A 17,803-nucleotide genomic window follows, 5' to 3' on the forward strand; every position below is an offset into this window, starting at 1 on the left:
GGGGCTATTATGGATATTTATGGTCTTCTAATATGCTGGAATAGCGGGGAAAACAATAACAGACTCTTTCACTTCATCATTATGATTTGAAAAATCAGTTGTTTCTCTATAAATCTGTCCAAATTTGATCTTATTGTGGTTAATACCCCATTTTTTGTTGTTTTTTGTTTGTTTTTTTAATATCGCAAGATGTAGGTCTACTAATTTTTAAGTGCTTGTAAATTTTGGTGCACTTAAATAAGAATTTCGGTATTCAAAACTCATCAGCAGTATCACATGGATTAGATTCTAATTAAAATCAAAACTAGATTTGTGCATCTGTGTTCTTGTGCAGATTTATCATATTGGCACTTGATTTTCAAAATTTATTTTTAGTTTTATTAAATAGCGTTTGAGCACTGTTTACGATCAAAACAATGACAACACACATTTGAAAGGTGTACTGGTGTACCCTTTGTAAACAGAAGAAATACACATTCTAATGTTGTTGAGACACGTCTTCTCTCAGCACTGGTCTGCGCATCGTATTATTTTGTATTCACCGGTCTCATCCCGGCCCCCTTTTCTGTCATCTTGAAAACCCCAGAATAACAATACTTCAGGAAAACGACATAATTTTCCAGTTCCGGGCGATGTCATTATCCAGGGGTTGCACTGTAATTGCCAGCATTCATGGGAAATAGTAACTGGGTGTTGTCTGCGTAAAAGTCGATCTCAATAAATTATTTGAAGATGATACTAGTTAATGGTCTGATACAGAGTGAGAATAAATAGGGTCCTTTAACTGATTCCTATGGAACACCAAAAAAGAGGTGATAAGGAGAAGAGAAGTTGTGTCGATTTACAGATACAGATTGACTTCTGTTAGAGAGGTAGGAATAAAACCAATCAAAAAGAGTACCACTGAAGCCATAAGGAGTCTTTAGTCTGTTGATTAGAAGAGTTAAGTATATTGTGTCAAAAGTTACACTAAGATCGAGTAGTATGATAACAACATCATCATTTTTCTTACATAAATGATTTATGATATCATTTTGAATTTCAATAAAAGCACTTTTGGTGCTGTGAAAGGGGTGATAAGCAGACTGAAATTTAGAGAATAATTTGTGTTCATTCAAAAAAAGCAACAATTTTCTTAATTTTGTACTTAAGGGTGAGATCTGAGACTGGTCGTTAATTATGTAGGTCTTCTTTGTGCTATGTTTAGTTTAATTGAAAAAAAGTTTAAGATTTATAATAAACAAAGAATCAAATGAGAAGTGATTTTTAAAACAAAAGAGTAGAAACCTTTAAAAAAAGAATGAGTTCATGGGCTAGCTTACCAAATAGTCATGAGGAAAAACTGGAGAAATCTGACGGCATACAAGGGTGAGGCCAAACTCTGGAATAGTGTACAAACTCCAGGCTCTTGGGTATAGGGCGTGATACATTCCAGAGTTTGCAGGGAAGGACCAGTCCCATGACTTCAGTGATTTCTTTTTGGACCTGTTGTAGCACGACAACACTTTCTGGTAGACAGTTTTACCATCTTTCCTTACACACAATATAAACTGAAAGGTAAAGTGTATTGGCATTTATAGGTGCGTTAACATATTTTCAAGCTGATAACTTTCAAACAATAGGAAAGTATTTCGCTTATTACAGCTATATTAAAATCGGTAACTGGTAAGGATCGGAACACAAATATGATTATAGTGTCAAAAATATGATTTTCCGCTTATCCATTTTGAAAGAATTTGTTAAAATGGAATGTTCAGTTAGTTGAAACTTATATGATGTTCGTACAGAATCCGAATATGAAGGAACGACAGATATGTTTACATTTTATAACAATCAATATACGTTCTTGATGAATACAAATGAAAGTGAACATTACGCGCTTCCAACATTATTTTGATTTCAAATTTTTGAGAAATAGCTTGTTATTTATGCCAAAGAGGATTACATAAATTCAATGTAGACCAGTCAAAAGTAGAAATTCATCAATTTATGATACAGTGTTTCCGCAAATAACATGCAAAACTCAGGGTTGATTGTGAAATTCCAATTCCATAGCTGTCCTCTTTAATGGCTTATCGATAGATACAAGTAGACTTCTTTTCGCAGCTTTACGAGAGAGGAACCGATAGAGATTCCGTATCATATCGTACTGCTTAAGAGCTTATAGGTTTAAAAATGCTGCATAGATACAATCTTTCAAAGTAAAATATAAACATTCATTGTTAATTTGATAATTTTGAGTATCTAATCACTATTTCAAATGAGTTAAAGCTAGAGAATCATATCAGTCTTCGGTGATTGCTGATGAAAATAAAAAGCAATAAATTATAAAGTCAAAATTGGATGCAAACTACATTTGTTACTTTATAACAGTTAATGTGTGTTGATTTTATTTGAAAAATAGTATGATGTGAACTCATAACTACTAGCCGGAACTACCGTGTCACAAGATTATTTTGAAAAACGATGAATTCATCTTACTTTGTGGTGCGAAAATGTTTACATTTTTGACAATGTTGACATAAAGTCTTACAACTTTTGATAGAGGGACATCTGAGAAAAACTAGAAAAACATGCGCCATTCATAAAAAATCTGACTAATATACTATAGTTCATTCCTTACAGTCAATGATTAGCATCCGAATCAGATCCATAGTTCCCTTCCATGAGTCAAGAGTTAATTAATAGAGTTACATCTCAGATCATTGAGGCAAAACTATATATTCAGACAACTAGTTCATTCCTTTCAGTCAATGGAGTAGCATCAGATCCATAATTCCCTCCCATAGTCACAGTCACAGAGATAATTAGAGTGAGTGAGTTGAGTGAGTGTAACTGTAACAGTAACATCTCAGATCAATGAGGCAAAACTAGATATATATTCAGAGTACTAGTCCCATACGATTGACAGTCATATCAGCAACACCAGATCCATGTAATGGGCATAACTATATATTCAGAGTCCAAGTGCCATCATATATGGTAATATCAGACCCACTAACTATTCTAGCTATCTAGCAATAGCAATGACTAGCAACTGCAGTAGTAGTAAGTAGAAAGGAATGTTCAAGTTGTGAAGTTGGCGTGATGAGCAAAGGACCCTCTAGACTTATACACTAGACTAATACAATAAAGTCAATATTTATCAGTTAACCATATAGAAAAAAAAAGATTTAAATCTAAAGTTAAAGCCACAGGCCATAATAAAATAAGAAACAGTAATCCGAATCAGGATGTCGGAGTCTGATCACCATATCTGTGCGACCCGACAGAGCAAGCACGACAATGGGTCCAACTATCGTCTGCAAGAACTACAGCCAGATGCTAATTCTAAACATTTCTTAAATAATTATTATTATGCAATTATTATTGTTACTTACCACTTTTCAAAGATTCTGGTTCGATAAATTAGCCATAGAGTCTAGATAGTTATTAAAAGGAATTGAAAGCAGATTTGTACTTTTGATTTTTAAAAATGATAACAAACCCAATCACTAAGTTTGTAAGAGGGCGTCATAAAAAATAGTTTATACTTTCCTCAGGCCTGTAAATGGCTGATGAAAAAATTGTCTGAACTTTTCGAGGATGTGAAAATAGACCAACTAAACCAAAAAAGTGGACTAACAACACAACCCAGATAGGACACAAATGCCATTCCCGGTGCCTCAATTTTCCTCACATAGATAGCAAGAGAAGAAATCGCCGTTGGTGTCTTGTTCTTCAAGCCAAGACAATTTAAATTTATTCTTAACACCTTTTTCTAAGGTAAGTAAGTCCGATCTGCGATCTAAAAATAATTCAGGCATATTGAATAGGAAGAATAATTGAAATAATAAATAACTGAAAAACTACGGTCGTGAGAGAATCAGTCGTAGGCCAAAGGAGCGAAAACATCCTATATAAGCATTCATTCACCTTTTCATTCGAAGAAAAATATTTATTTCGCATTCATATTTTTCCGATTCACTTTCAACCGGATAGCGATAATGAACTGAACTGAAAAAAAGAAGAACGGAACGATGTGTGTGTGTGTCGGTAGCAAAATAGAAAGAAACGGCCCGGTCCCCAATACGCTATGTGTGTTAGTTGATTACTGACTACCTTGTATGTGATCAACTCGCGAACGCGAGCGACCAACACTAGCTAGCTACATGCGGGAAGACACACAGTCTGTGGAAATAAAACACTTTTATATTCTTTTTAGTTGGTTCTGTCTTTTGACGTTACGAATATATATATATATTTTTTAATATAATTTTTTTTTTTAAATGTCAAAATTTATAGAGCAAAATCGTATTGTCTGAATTCCGACAATTGTCGGAAGATTTACAGGCCTGTTTCCTGTAAAATTGTTGATAGTTCACTACTTTTTGTATATTTTCATATCATTCAGGACATAAGAAATATTATTTAAAACTTATGATCACCAATTAACCAATTTCTTATAAAGTACTGAATTTATAAGAACAGAATCAATTATTGCGCATTCAAGGAAATTGTACCAAGGCAGAACAGTAGTAGTTTTGCTTGAAATCGTTATCCAGCCAATGGCCCCCACTAGCGGGGGCTGAAGATTCCACATGTCAATCCTTTCAGTATAGTTGTCCTTGATATTCTATATTTTATCAATGCTAAAGAAGAAATGAAATTAAACTGTTTCAGTTTGATGACATCTGCAAAATTATATCTTTAACAATGAATCAATATACTGTGCAATGCAATTTAGTTCCTAGATTAGCACAATCTACCGACCCTTTGACCAAAGGTGTCATATTCATATACTGCTCGTAACAATCTTGTATATATAAATGTATAATTTCTTAAAATTCACCTGGTCAGCATCAACCTGATAATAATGGTACAATCCTGGTACCATCTGGAATCGACAGAACTCAAGTGTTGAATAAAATTTGAACTCAATGTTTAGTGTCTAATTTATATCTAGATTTTTAACGTCGTAAGATAGAAAACTCCACAGCGCTTTTCACTTGTGCATAAAGAGGTATTTTTTTGCATTCAAAACATTTATAGATAGTTCGAAGATGACGTCACTCAGGTCTTTGTTATTGTTTTTTTGCCATCCGCGTTTATGAGTAATGCTCACTGAACTGTATTAACCTGACTATAAACGTTCATGGATACACACAGTTTTATGTGTTGGTCCGTTTACTTCTGGATGGCAATGTTATGAGCTTCTTAGCCAAGCGCATACTATCTATAGGCTAGTAGATGTGTCCGTCCCACAGTTTAAATTCTAATTAGGGTTTTGCATTTTTAAGTTCATTGAACGGGCATATATATATATATATATATATATATATATATATATATATATATATATATATATATATATATATATATATATTGATTGCCATTTATTACAAAAGAAACTAGACAGTTTGTATTTGCTATTACCACTCATAGGAGATAACATCTTTGTGTGGTATACATCTTAAAGTAGACAAATCTTTTTTTTCTGTTGATGTCTTTATCAATAAGTGAGGAGCAGATTATGCGGACGGCAAAAATGGTCGATATCAAAGTTACATGATTTAAAAGCGCACCAAAAATAGTTCAGATAATGATTTCAAAGAAGAATTGCTACGCAACTGTGGGTTTGATCCTAATTCTACAATAAAGCCGCTCGCCAAAATGGGTACATGAACACAAGCACTGGAATCAGAATATGTGGGACGACATTTTTTACGGGCGAATTAGCATTTTGAAGTTAATTCCAGAGACATACGAATTTCGTTAAATCGATAGCAAATTGTGATGATAAAAATTCAACATGTCTTTTCCAAACATTACGAATATACCAGCCATAGGTTTAAATCTGTGGACAATGAAATATTCCCCTTTCGTTGGCAGATGCAATAAAGTTCACACATATCTGTCGAACTCCCCCAAGTGGGCTAGCCTCGTCGTGGCGGGGGAGCTTGTGTGCTTTGACGATCCCATGTCGGCGGAGACTTCGTGCGCCCTGGCAGGTATAACCAAGCCGAACAGGTCCGTGGGGGAGCAGCCAGACCAAGGGATTCACTTGGTAGACGCAGCTCATTAGTCTCATTAGGAAACAATTTTTACATAGGAGAAGGAAAACTCTGATTTCAAACCAGGTTAGGTGGAGCTCATTAGTCATGGAAGACAATCGGCCAAGGGAAGGAAACCCTAACAGAAAAGCATGGGTAGACTGGGATCACTAACTCGGGAGAGTAACCTATATGGGGATGAATCTACAAATTAAACCTTGTCCTCCAAGTCCGGGGATTATGCGATGGGCCAACTACCCGTCCATTAGAGAATAGCAAGTTACAGAAACCTACAACAGCAATATAACCACACATTCAGTTCTTGGGAGACCAGGGCCTCCAACCAAGAGAATGATGACGCGCAATGGCCAAACCCACTTGGGAGCTTCAGAGCTGACGACCCCTCTTAGCCCAAGAACACCCTTGATAGAGCCTCCAAGATTGTTATCACAGAAAATGCCCATTATGAACGTGGAATGTGAGAACGCCATGGCGCTCTGGTAGAAGTGCCCAAGCAGTGGCAGAGACTATCAGTTACAGTCTCACCCTTATGGATATATGTGAAGTCCGTTGGAACGACCACGGAGAGACAAAATATTGCAAACAGGAGAAACATTGATATATTCTGGAAATGATATTAGCGACCACCGTGATGTAGGAGTGGACCCCCTTTTATCCAAAGCAGCTTCTAAAAGCCTCTTGGAATGTGAACCTTTGTCTGATCGTATCATTACTGCACGTAGATACGATTCCAAGCAGAGATATGCTAATACTCATGGGGTATATGAATGCAAAGGTTGGAGGTACGAATGAAGGTAACGAGCATGAAATGGGAAAGCATGGCATTGGCCAGATCAATCAGAATGGAGAACTTTTGGCCAACTTCTGTACTACAATCAACCTTGTGATTGGCGGCACACTTTTCCCACGCAAGGCATGCCATATAGCTACATATAATAAAATACGATATAACAACCTGAAACAACCAAACAGTAAAGATACATTTAATATTTCACTCCAAAACCGCTTTGAAGTACGATAGAGCCTGAGGAAACAGATACAGCATGGACAACTAAAAAAGGCCATCACATGGATAAGTGAAGAAGTGCTTGGAAGACCACAACCCAAAAAGAAAAAATGGATCAGAGAGAAGACACGGCAGAAATTAAAAGAAAGAAGAAGGGCGAAACATGAAATGAAAAATGCGAAAATTAGATTTCAAATGTAAGCGACCAAATACACTACGGAGGCCAACGAAGTGAAGACACAGCTGCGGGCAGACAAACGGCCCTACATAAATGAAATTGCTGACACAGCAGAGGAAGCTGCAGGTAAAGGAGATTTTAAGACCCTCTACGCCACCAACAAATCGTTGAGCTGTCGAAAAAAACAACCCAAGTAGATCTGTCAGAGACAACGATGAGACACTCATCACATCAGAAGAGCAATTCAAACGATGGAAAGAGCACGTCAATGAAGTGTTAAACAGACCACCCCAGTACTAAGACCACACCTGAACCCTGGAGAACCCAATATCAATACAGGTGAAATAACAAAGGCGGAGATCCGAAGGGCACTTGGCAGTTTGAAACATGGAAAAGCTGCTGGCACTGAAGCCTTGAAAGAGGGAGGAAACACAATCGTCGAGCAACTCCACCACATGTTCAACGTGATCTGAAAGTTTCAATAAAGAATCCATCGCTGAAATAACAAATCGAGTATATATATATATATATATATATATATATATATATATATATATATATATATATATATATATATATATATATATGGATCTGTAATGGTGTGGGGTGTAAATTGGTGATAGAAAAACTGAGTTAAAAATCCGTATCAACCGAAGACTCCTGACACGAATCCAATTGAACATGCGCGATCTTATGAAAAGAAAGCTAAATATATTTTTATTAATATGTACGAGAACTTTGTACAAAATCCAATGAATTGTTCGACAGACAAAATAGAATTTGAAATTATATTACCAGCAGAAACGCTTTATCAGCTGACATCATCAATTAGGCAATAAGTTATGGCATTCATCGATTCTGCCGGTGAAGATACAAAGTACTGAAGTGCATCATGTGCTGATGTCAATTTTGTGCTCGATTTTTTCAAAATTGATCTTTTGATGTATGGTTTTAAATGTCTGCGACTTTTTAACAGTTAAAACAAATTCAATAAATTATACACCAAAAGATAACTAGATGTTGTCTAGTTTCTAAATATGAAATATGTCATTGCATTTGTTCCAATCAGAATCAAACTAACTGTCTAGTTTCTTTTGTAATAATAATAATAATAATATATATATATATATATATATATATATATATATATATATATATATATAATGAGAGAGAGTTTGTGTATGTGTACCATTATAATGAGATTGGGTATATCAAGACATTGAAATCACGGTGCTTGGAGAGGCTCTGAAACCACTAAATAGATAGCAACCAAATTTTCCAAGACACGTCTATACATGGAGGAGTGTCTTTATAGACCATAATATCAAACTTAAGTGGGGGTTTTTTAATATCTACAAATAGAGACCTATTTCACCTCAAATACGATCGGTTTATGATAGAAAAGATTCACAATAGCTATAGCGATGTTTTTCTGTAAACAAGACAACCTTCTAAATTCTGTTAATTTTTCGAGATCAATGATTGCCGAACATTTCATAAACATGTAGTTTTGGCCTGGCCAGTTTTGTTCAGTAATCAACCTTTTCAAAAAGGGTAAGAAATGCAAATATACTGATTTGAACGATTTTACTGTTTCCTCATCAGTGCTGCAGAATACACGGATGGATTGATGCCCGCAAATGCGATGGTCGAGAATGATGGAAAAGTCTTTTGGCCTGTCCCAACAAAGTTGCAAAGCTCTTGTAAAGTTGATGTGACGTATTTTCCTTTTGACATTCAGGAGTGTTCTCTTAAGTTTGGTTCATGGACTTATGATGGATTTCAAGTAGACATCACAAACAGAACCTCGGAGGTATGTGCATGCATATATCAATGTAGGAATGCACGTTTGCATGGATCTAAACATGCACATATATACTAAGAGTGCATCAATGTTTTATTATTTTGTCCATAATGTGAAATACGAGTAGTCTCCAATATCTACGTGCGGCCAGAAATGATTATTTCCCTTATTAATGCTGGGTGTTGCCGCAAAACATGTCAGTTGACCATGAGTTTATTTGTATAAATATCGATGTCAGCGCTTTAAGGTCAATCAAGTGAAAGTGTATAGGCATTTTGTCAATTCAAAACACAAATCAAAACCAGCATAATCATACAACTGTGAACAAACAAAAATCAAACGAATGATTTACTACTATAGTGTAGGTGGAGATTATCATGACAGGTGTACCTGTTTTTAAAAAAACAAGCTTTGAAGAATTTGATCTCGAGTTAGATAAGTTTTTGCATCACCAATCTAATCTCCGAGCTCTGAATGGGTCGTTAGCTCTTTTTTTTATATTACAGGTTAGCTTATCCAGTTCTATCATTGCTGACTGGACAATCTCAACCAGTAGTTTACGATAAAGAGCTTATTTGATAATTAATATGATTTCAATTTCTATTTGAAAGAATGCATTTCATTTTCTTCCACGTTGCTGGTCTGAAACAAGATTATTTCCTCAATATGAAAACAAAATGCTTAACAAGCTTTATTGGAATAAACCTGAGTTATCTGTGTGGTCAGTCCAAGTGGAAACAGTCTAGGACACATTTATCATAGTAGAAACTCAGTGTTAATCTCCTATTTCAACGAAGAGCCGAGAGTTGAGCCATTACATTATAATTGGTTGAATTGGAAATCAATTTTCATTACTTTGTCTCGGTGAGATTTCATTAATTCCTTGCAGTGTGGGGTGAAGAAGAAGCGTAGGAGTTGAAAGATTTGATTAAGTCCATCATTGGTTATTATCACTGGTACTGATCTCAATTACCATCAACTCAGCTACTTACAAATAATGGCCATTTAGGCTATTGATTGTCGCTAGGCTCTAAGGATCTTTGTTCTCTTATTTCAATATCCGGAATGATGAATTGCTTCTTATCCCTTGTTTTTTTTTAAAGCATAAGTAACGGACGTTATAATATGTATATTGATGTCAATTGATTCGTCAATATTATGGAATCTGCTAAATTAATGTATTTTTAAGCATGTTTAACATAGTGCATTCTCGTCACTTGTATGTCTTTTCCAAAATAACTAATTACCATGGTCATAATACATTACATGTCTTTGTACGCGGTATAATAAATAGAATAATTCGTCATTGTCCCAACAAACCTCGCCTGAACCTGGAATTATAAATAGGAGAAACACAATAGTCAGATTAAAATTCATATCTATTTACCCTAATTAATGGTGAACGAATTAAACTACATGTCTTTTTCAGGAAAGAGTCTCCCGTATCCAAAGTCTTCACTGTGTCCCTAATTAAATTAATAAACTTAAAATTGAGTAAAAGTAAATAAATAAAAATGTTAAAAGTCGATCAAACTTTTCGAGTCACCAGGAATGAATGGTGTCAACGTGTTGAAGTTTAATATTATGAATTTTTGCCAAGGGAGTACAATAAAACCAAAAAAAAAAAGAAATAAAGAAAGAAAATATTATACTTCGAATGGTCTCGAACCCCTAACTCACCCCACCCCGGATACAATTACGCTGTTCTAAAACAGCCGGCCACCTCGCCTTTTCGCTGTCGGTAAAAACAGTTTAGCCCTTATAATCTCTTCCGGTGTACTGCTCAGCCTATCTGTTACTATTTATAAATCTATGGGCCTGCTTGATCTATCTAATTAGAGAAATGTCGTGATAACCGATTTTTTTATGACTGAAGCAGGTATAAAGAGAGCAATGAACAAAATGAATATAAGTCTCAACTAGCAAACATTATTAAACACGGAGGGTTGAGGCGGGTTGGGGCTCAAAAATCTTCGTCAATCAATAATGAAAACAGTTAATATGGTGTTGCTAAATGTAAAAAGAAAAGGGTGCATATAATTAAAATGGTTTATTATCAATATTGTTTACAGGTTGATCTCAGTAATTATGTCATAAACGGAGAATGGGAGCTGTTGGATGTGAGGTGTGTTCGCAACGTCGTCCACTACGGCTGCTGTGTGGAGCCCTTTCCTGATGTTACATTTTATATAAAGGTACATATTATTTGATCATATTATGTTACCCACCTTCTCAATCCGGTATTATAACAGTTTTAAATAACAGCACGTTAGAGGCTTTATATTTTGTAATGTATTGAGCGATATCCATTTTTCGCATTAAATCATGTAATAGTAATCCAAGTTTTATATTTTAACTAAAAATAACACTTCTAGTATCTCAGCTAACCCAACATAATACTATTTTGAGGTTTGGGTCACATATTAGTTGTTTGTTCAACGTTAAATTCTGTCAATTTTAGGTCGCTATCATAACCGCCAGATACTGGGCTGATGTGCCTCTGAAGGTATCACCTTCCTTTGTCATACACGGCAATTTTATATATGATTGTTTTATGCGGGTGATTTAAAATGCAGGTCCAATTTATGAGAATTTCATTTCGAAAAAAAAACATGACTTCGTATAACAGCTCAATGCTCTAATAAACACTCATATTATAACTTGCTATACATAAAATCAACAAAAGTAGCAATGTGTGTACCGTCTGTGTTTTAAATTCCTTTTTGCTATTATTTCGTTTGGCGATGCTCTCTTTCCCCCCCCCCTCTCTCTCTCTCTCTCTCTCTCTCTCTCTCTCTCCTCTCTCTCTCTCTCTCCCTCTCTCTCTTTCTCTCTATCTATCTATCTATCTATCTGTCTCAATCTCTCTATCTCTATCTCCCAGTCATTGCCAATTAAAGTTTGTTTGCTCGAACTCAAAAGCAATAAGTGCATCTAAATATAAATATAATAACCTACGTCTGTTTCTATGTATGTGACGCTTAAGGAACTTTTTACATTTCAATATCTGAATGGTTAACATTTTTATCAATCTCGCGAAATTTAAACAGCTTGTCACGATTTTGATCGTTTTAAGCAAATCCATTTTCTTTTTTATTCGTCGATACTTCCAAAATCTGATGGCTATTCATGCCCTCCATTTTGGCGGTCACTTCCAAGCCTTGACTTCCGCTATGACGGAATTATCTCAATACTAAAAGTCTACGTCTGTTCTATGACTCAATTATCCCATGCTAGACCAGTGCCGCTGTAACGTAAATAATGATGGCACAATCGGTAAGTGGTCCATTGTTAAATGAGTCATCATCTACGAGTAGCGGGTTTGAGTCCCGCTCAATGCAGACTTTTCTCTTTTTTTTTGCGGATTAGTCTCTGACCATCCCCATCTTCTTAATAAATGTAAACTTTTGTATAACGCAATATCCACTACACGTGCAAAAGCGCTTTACAAAGTGCCCCTGGCCACCAGCAACACGCAACATGTAGAACAAGATATGACGGCTGCTAGACGATGTGACAATATATTTTTCCGACATAGACATTCCTGTTAAAGGTCAGGTACACAATTTACACCTGAGTACTGCGAGAGAATGTAAGCAAAGAGTCTTTTCCAAGGACGGAACTATTTGCCGAGCCTTATCTTTTCCTGAAAATTACTTTAAGTATTTATTATATCTTACTATTCACTGCCAAAAGTACGCAATCCCCCCCCCCCCCCCCACCCCCGCAATCCCCCGCTCTATTCATGGAATGGGTGATGTTGTTAGGATATCCATAAGGAAGATAATTGCTCAACAGTTCGTACACATTCTTCTAAATAATATTTTAATCAAAAGCATTCAGTTTTAAATCTTGTAATAAATCATGGTAAAAAGACAAAGTTTGAAATATTTTTAGAGGTTCATACTTCTTGGATGCAATTTATATAATATACTAATGCATTTTATAATGCATTTTGAGTTATTATAAGTTGGTGTCTATTTCGCATATGCTATTTTGAAGGGAGCAAACATCGCGATAACTTTAAGTCGCTCTCAGTCGGGTAAAAGTGGAAACGATTTTTAAATGTTTATTCTGAGAGGAGTCAACGACGAAAAATGTTGTAATAAGACGCCCTCTATCGGATCCTTCATGACAATAAAACCTCGTGTTACCTTGCTGACTTCTTCATACATTGACAAGAAAAATCCACAAATTCATGTGAGACCTTGTTGGATTATGATTTCAGATAATATTTTGTTTATAACGAAAATGAACCCAGCGACGCGGGTCGGGAAGTCTAGTTTATTTGTATAAGTTTCTGCAACTAAGTAGTGTTAAGTTCTAACAGCTAGAACACTTAAAGTCTTTTATTTGTGTTGTTGCAGTTAATGAACAAAATGAATCTGAATAAATACATCTTAATTGCATCGTGAAAAATTAAATAAATTTTCCTTATTTTGTACGGAGAGGATTAGAATTAAATGCCAGATATGAGAACGATCAGTTCCAGATGTTTGATTTTCATATTTGATTTAATACATATCGGGTGTCTAAGAAAAACTGTCCTCTGTTTGATAATTTAATCTGTCTATTCTATTTACGTCACATTGTTGCATTTTTTTACATATTTTTTTTTCTAGTATAAATTTTCATCAGCTTAAATTTCAAATAGTTTCAACTATTTAAAGTGTTAGATGTTAAAATGACCAATGTAAAATAGCCAAATGTTGTGTTTTAAATGAGCGTCTCTTTTTGTTGCAATTGTTTGGTTATGATGGGATTTAGGAAATTATTATTATCCATTAATAAATTAAATTCAAGTGATATTGATTAAAAGAAACACTATTCATATCACTTGAAAAGAATTTTTTATGGAATATAATGCATTGATATGGCACTGTCTTGGTATTTAACAATTTGACTCTGACTGGGGGAAGAGACTAAAGAATCCATGTTTCGTCCAAACTAGTGACCTCTGTCCAAACAGATTATATTTTCAGCTATGATTCTTTTAAATTGAAAAAGAATTGTCCTCAATTTGTATTAACAATTGTCGGAAAGATATTTCAGAGTTGTAGAATTCTGCGGGAACATTCTTTGTCAATGACACGTCCTGTTAATTGATAATGCAGAAACTCTTGGTAAGTCCTTGATGTGTTAAAAGGAGCTCCATCTTAAACAATAATGAAATCATTTTAGGATGGAGCTTGTTTTCAAGCCGGACCTTTTTAAAATGTTCTGTGTAAAACGAAGCGGTCACTTTAGTTTGTCGGGATCGACGAAAGAAAGGGGCCTATGAATCATTAATGAAAACACAACAGGTACCATGAGTTTATGTGAGAAATTACGGCTTGTGTGACAGAGAATATTTAACTGAATGTTTCTTTTTTATACTGTAATATAACAATGGTTATGTTGATTATTCATTTGCGCTTGTAACGAAACGATTTTCTCACGCTGAATACACATTATATCGACCTCAATTTCACTGTACAGTTTTAAAAGTTGTTTTGTCGAACGCAATTTTGAACTTTCTTGGTGTAACTTTGAAGACGCACTCGTCACGATTGCTTCCTTTAGTCTCTTCATAGATTTTAGTTTGATTTTTTTATCATTCTTTGTACACTTGGTCGATGAATACATTTGATTCCGCAGATTGTTCTGTGAGATTTTTGTCTACCGGAATTATCATCCTCTAATATGCCGAAGTAGCAACGGTGTGAATGTTGTCCTATGTTCTCACTGAGCAATGTCTTCCACTACCATTTAATCTATCAGATGACCCAGTAGTGATTATACTTTGAATAATCAGTTGAGATATCTGAATAACAACCCTCAATTAGAGATCTCCTTATAAAATCGTTTACGTCTATATCCTTCCCATCAATGCAATGTAAGGAAACATCTTTGTTTTGTATTGATTCGGTTATGACCCATGTGTTTACAAAGGAGGTCTTGTTGTTTGACCAAAAAAAAAAAAAAAGAAAACCCCGTCAAAATGATCAAATGGACTCTTTTTGGTGCTAAATTTACTCCCACTTCAAGCAAGAATAATCAACCAAATTGTGAAATCAATTCCGTAAGAAATCACCAACTTTCAAAATCACTCAAATTCGAATTTCATTGATTTAAAGAAATTTTGACAACATAAATAAACGTTTTGCCTTCAGAATGTTAACGTTTTGGGTATGATAGTCAAGAAGTGGAAAGCCTCTAAACAGGGGAAATTTTTATGGACCACCCGGTATATTTCTGTGTTATCTATTTGATAAAAAAAAAATTTAACTACAATCCCCAAATGGCATTTCAGTTCATGTAAAAATTTAAGTAACTGTGATAATTAAATGACTTTGCTCTCAGTTTGAACAAGCACTAAGTAGAAAAATGTATAGATTTTTCATATACGGCCCATTATCAATGAATCTTTAATCCCCTGTTCCAAAAGAGCATTGAACTTTTTACACTTCCGAGCAAATATCCTGTTTTATGTCAATGACAAGATGTATCGTGCAGAACTAGCTTGGTCGATGAAAATTTTATCTCGTCTTTTAAACACAGATAATATTAATAATAATAATAATAATAATAATAATAATAATAATAATAATAATAATAATAATAATAATATAATAATAATAATAATAATAATAATGATGATGATGATGATTATTATGATGATGATAATAATAATAATAATAATAATAATAATAATAATAATAATAATAATAATAATAATAATAATATGATGATAATAATAATAATAATAATAATAATAATAATATAATAATAATAATAATAATAATAATAATAATAATAATAATAATAATAATAATAATAATAATAATAATAATAATAATGATAATAATAATAATAATAATAATAAATGATAATAATAATAATAATAATAATAATAATAATAATAATAATAATAATAATAATAATAATAATAATAATAATAATGACGATGAATCAAGAAGAAGAAGAAAAAGAAGATGAAGAAGAAGAAGAAGAAGAAGAAGAAGAAGAAGAAGAAGAAGAAGAAGAAGAAGAAGAAGAAGTCATCACTATCATTATCATAATATTTAAGGGGGCATGCTTTAATATAAGTTGATTAGGGCACCCCAAATTTACCGAAGCATGTAATTAATTAAACAAGCGTTGAATTTGTATGAAACAACGCCTACATTAAGAAATATACCAAGTGTTTAAGGCCGGAAATTAACTAAGACAATCTGAAGACATGATAAAGAACCCATTCTATGAATATCGATAATGAAAGTTACAAATGCAAATCGAACCCTTTTCATTCAAATTAATCAATTGCAAGTGTTTGTCTAGTTTTTGTTTGCTTGGGGGTTTTTGTCTTTTGGTTTGGTTTTTCTTTTTTTTCTTTTTGTTGTTGTTATTTGGTTTCTTTTTTTAAAGTGCTCAACTCTAATAATTTCGACACCTGACATGGAAAACAGACGCAAACTGTTAGCTTTTCTAACTTGATCCGTTGACCCTGCCCAAAATTACACTAATAATAATAGTAATAATAATAATTGTATAATTGAAAGAAATAAAACGGATCTTTTACTCAAACGTGTCCTCACAAGAAAAGATAATCTACAATTCTTTTTACGGCTGGTTTTAAGTCGGATGATATCGTATTGGGTTTATTACGACGTGTACTAAATTGCAGGTCTGCTAATCCAAATTGTTATCAGCTCATTATTAATATTGTAATGAATATACTCTCAAACCAACACAAGATAATTCAGTCCATTACATCAATACTAAATTAAGCCCATAATCTTATTCGGGTATCAGACCTACCCATTTGTACGCTTAGGTTAACTTGAAATTATTGGTTAGCAGTTCGACTTTAAAGGCATTTCCAATTTAATAACTGAACAAGATGTGAACAGTTTTCCAACCCTGATAATCGAACCCAAGTCATCAGGAAGACTATTTTGTCTGGCTTTATAAATAAGTATCCGACTCATGAGTCCAACTCTTATTGAACAAAATATTACCTACTCATCTCAGATACTCAACCCCCATTAATCTTAGAGAAGCAAAACGCTATCCTACTATCAATCTTCGAGCAGGGAAACGACAAGGGGCTCATGTAATATTCAGTTGCTAGCAAGTGTATCTACGCTTTTGATAAATTATCTGAAATAGACTATTTATTTTAATGTGACAGTTGTCACGAATGAAATATTATCATAGAGGCTTTTGATGTGAACCATGCTCGGTGTAGGATAGAGATGAAATGTTTTAATTTGGGGGATAGTCATACTGCAGAACTCCGAAAAACACATTTTTACAATATTGGCCAGATAACTTGTCCTTTAAATAATATCGATGAAGGACAAGTTTTCTGGACAAAATTGTAAGTATATATATATATATATATATATATATATATATATATATATATAGAGAGAGAGAGAGAGAGAGAGAGAGAGAGAGAGAGAGAGAGAGAGAGAGAACGGCAGCATAGATGTAGTCAAGATGATTGGGATGCATCACACTCGTTGATGTTCGAGAGCAGATAAAGCCTGCCGCTATCACCCTAAATCGATATTCATCAATATTTTAAAAAATAATTATGTCAAATTATCCCTCTAAAAGTGGTGTTCAAGTTTATTCTTGCCTGACAGTAGATATTACCGATTTTACATTAGATAAATAATACAGATGCCACTCGGTTTTTACTGAAAGAAAAAACGGTTAGGCTCACAGTAAATAAATCAAATCAATATTCAATAAAATTAGGAATCCCACCGTTA

At 34.1% G+C, this 17,803-nt stretch overlaps 2 protein-coding genes across 2 annotated transcripts in view; one reads left to right on the forward strand and one right to left on the reverse strand.

Annotated features, from left to right (window-relative positions):
- The window catches only part of LOC144965536 (acetylcholine receptor subunit alpha-type acr-16-like), a 259,447-nt gene that overhangs the window by 200,909 nt on the left and 40,735 nt on the right, over positions 1 to 17,803 (forward strand). The window contains exons 6-7 of the mRNA XM_078900953.1: positions 8,843 to 9,050; positions 11,114 to 11,236. Coding sequence (XP_078757079.1) covers positions 8,843 to 9,050; positions 11,114 to 11,236 — 331 coding nt within the window. The remainder of the gene's footprint in view (positions 1 to 8,842; positions 9,051 to 11,113; positions 11,237 to 17,803) is intronic.
- On the reverse strand, positions 343 to 4,888 carry LOC144963724 (non-lysosomal glucosylceramidase-like). The gene is made up of 3 exons (XM_078897676.1): positions 4,832 to 4,888; positions 1,323 to 1,550; positions 343 to 791 (listed from the first exon to the last, which is right to left on the reverse strand). The coding sequence occupies exons 1-3, from the start codon at positions 4,874 to 4,876 to the stop codon at positions 723 to 725; spliced, it is 342 nt and encodes a 113-aa protein (XP_078753802.1). The 5' UTR covers positions 4,877 to 4,888; the 3' UTR covers positions 343 to 722.

Source organism: Berghia stephanieae, chromosome 2 (genome assembly GCF_034508935.2).
Source record: "Berghia stephanieae isolate SIO BIC M18660-M18661 chromosome 2, UCSD_Bste_1.3, whole genome shotgun sequence".
NCBI classification, from domain to species: Eukaryota; Metazoa; Mollusca; class Gastropoda; order Nudibranchia; family Aeolidiidae; genus Berghia; species Berghia stephanieae.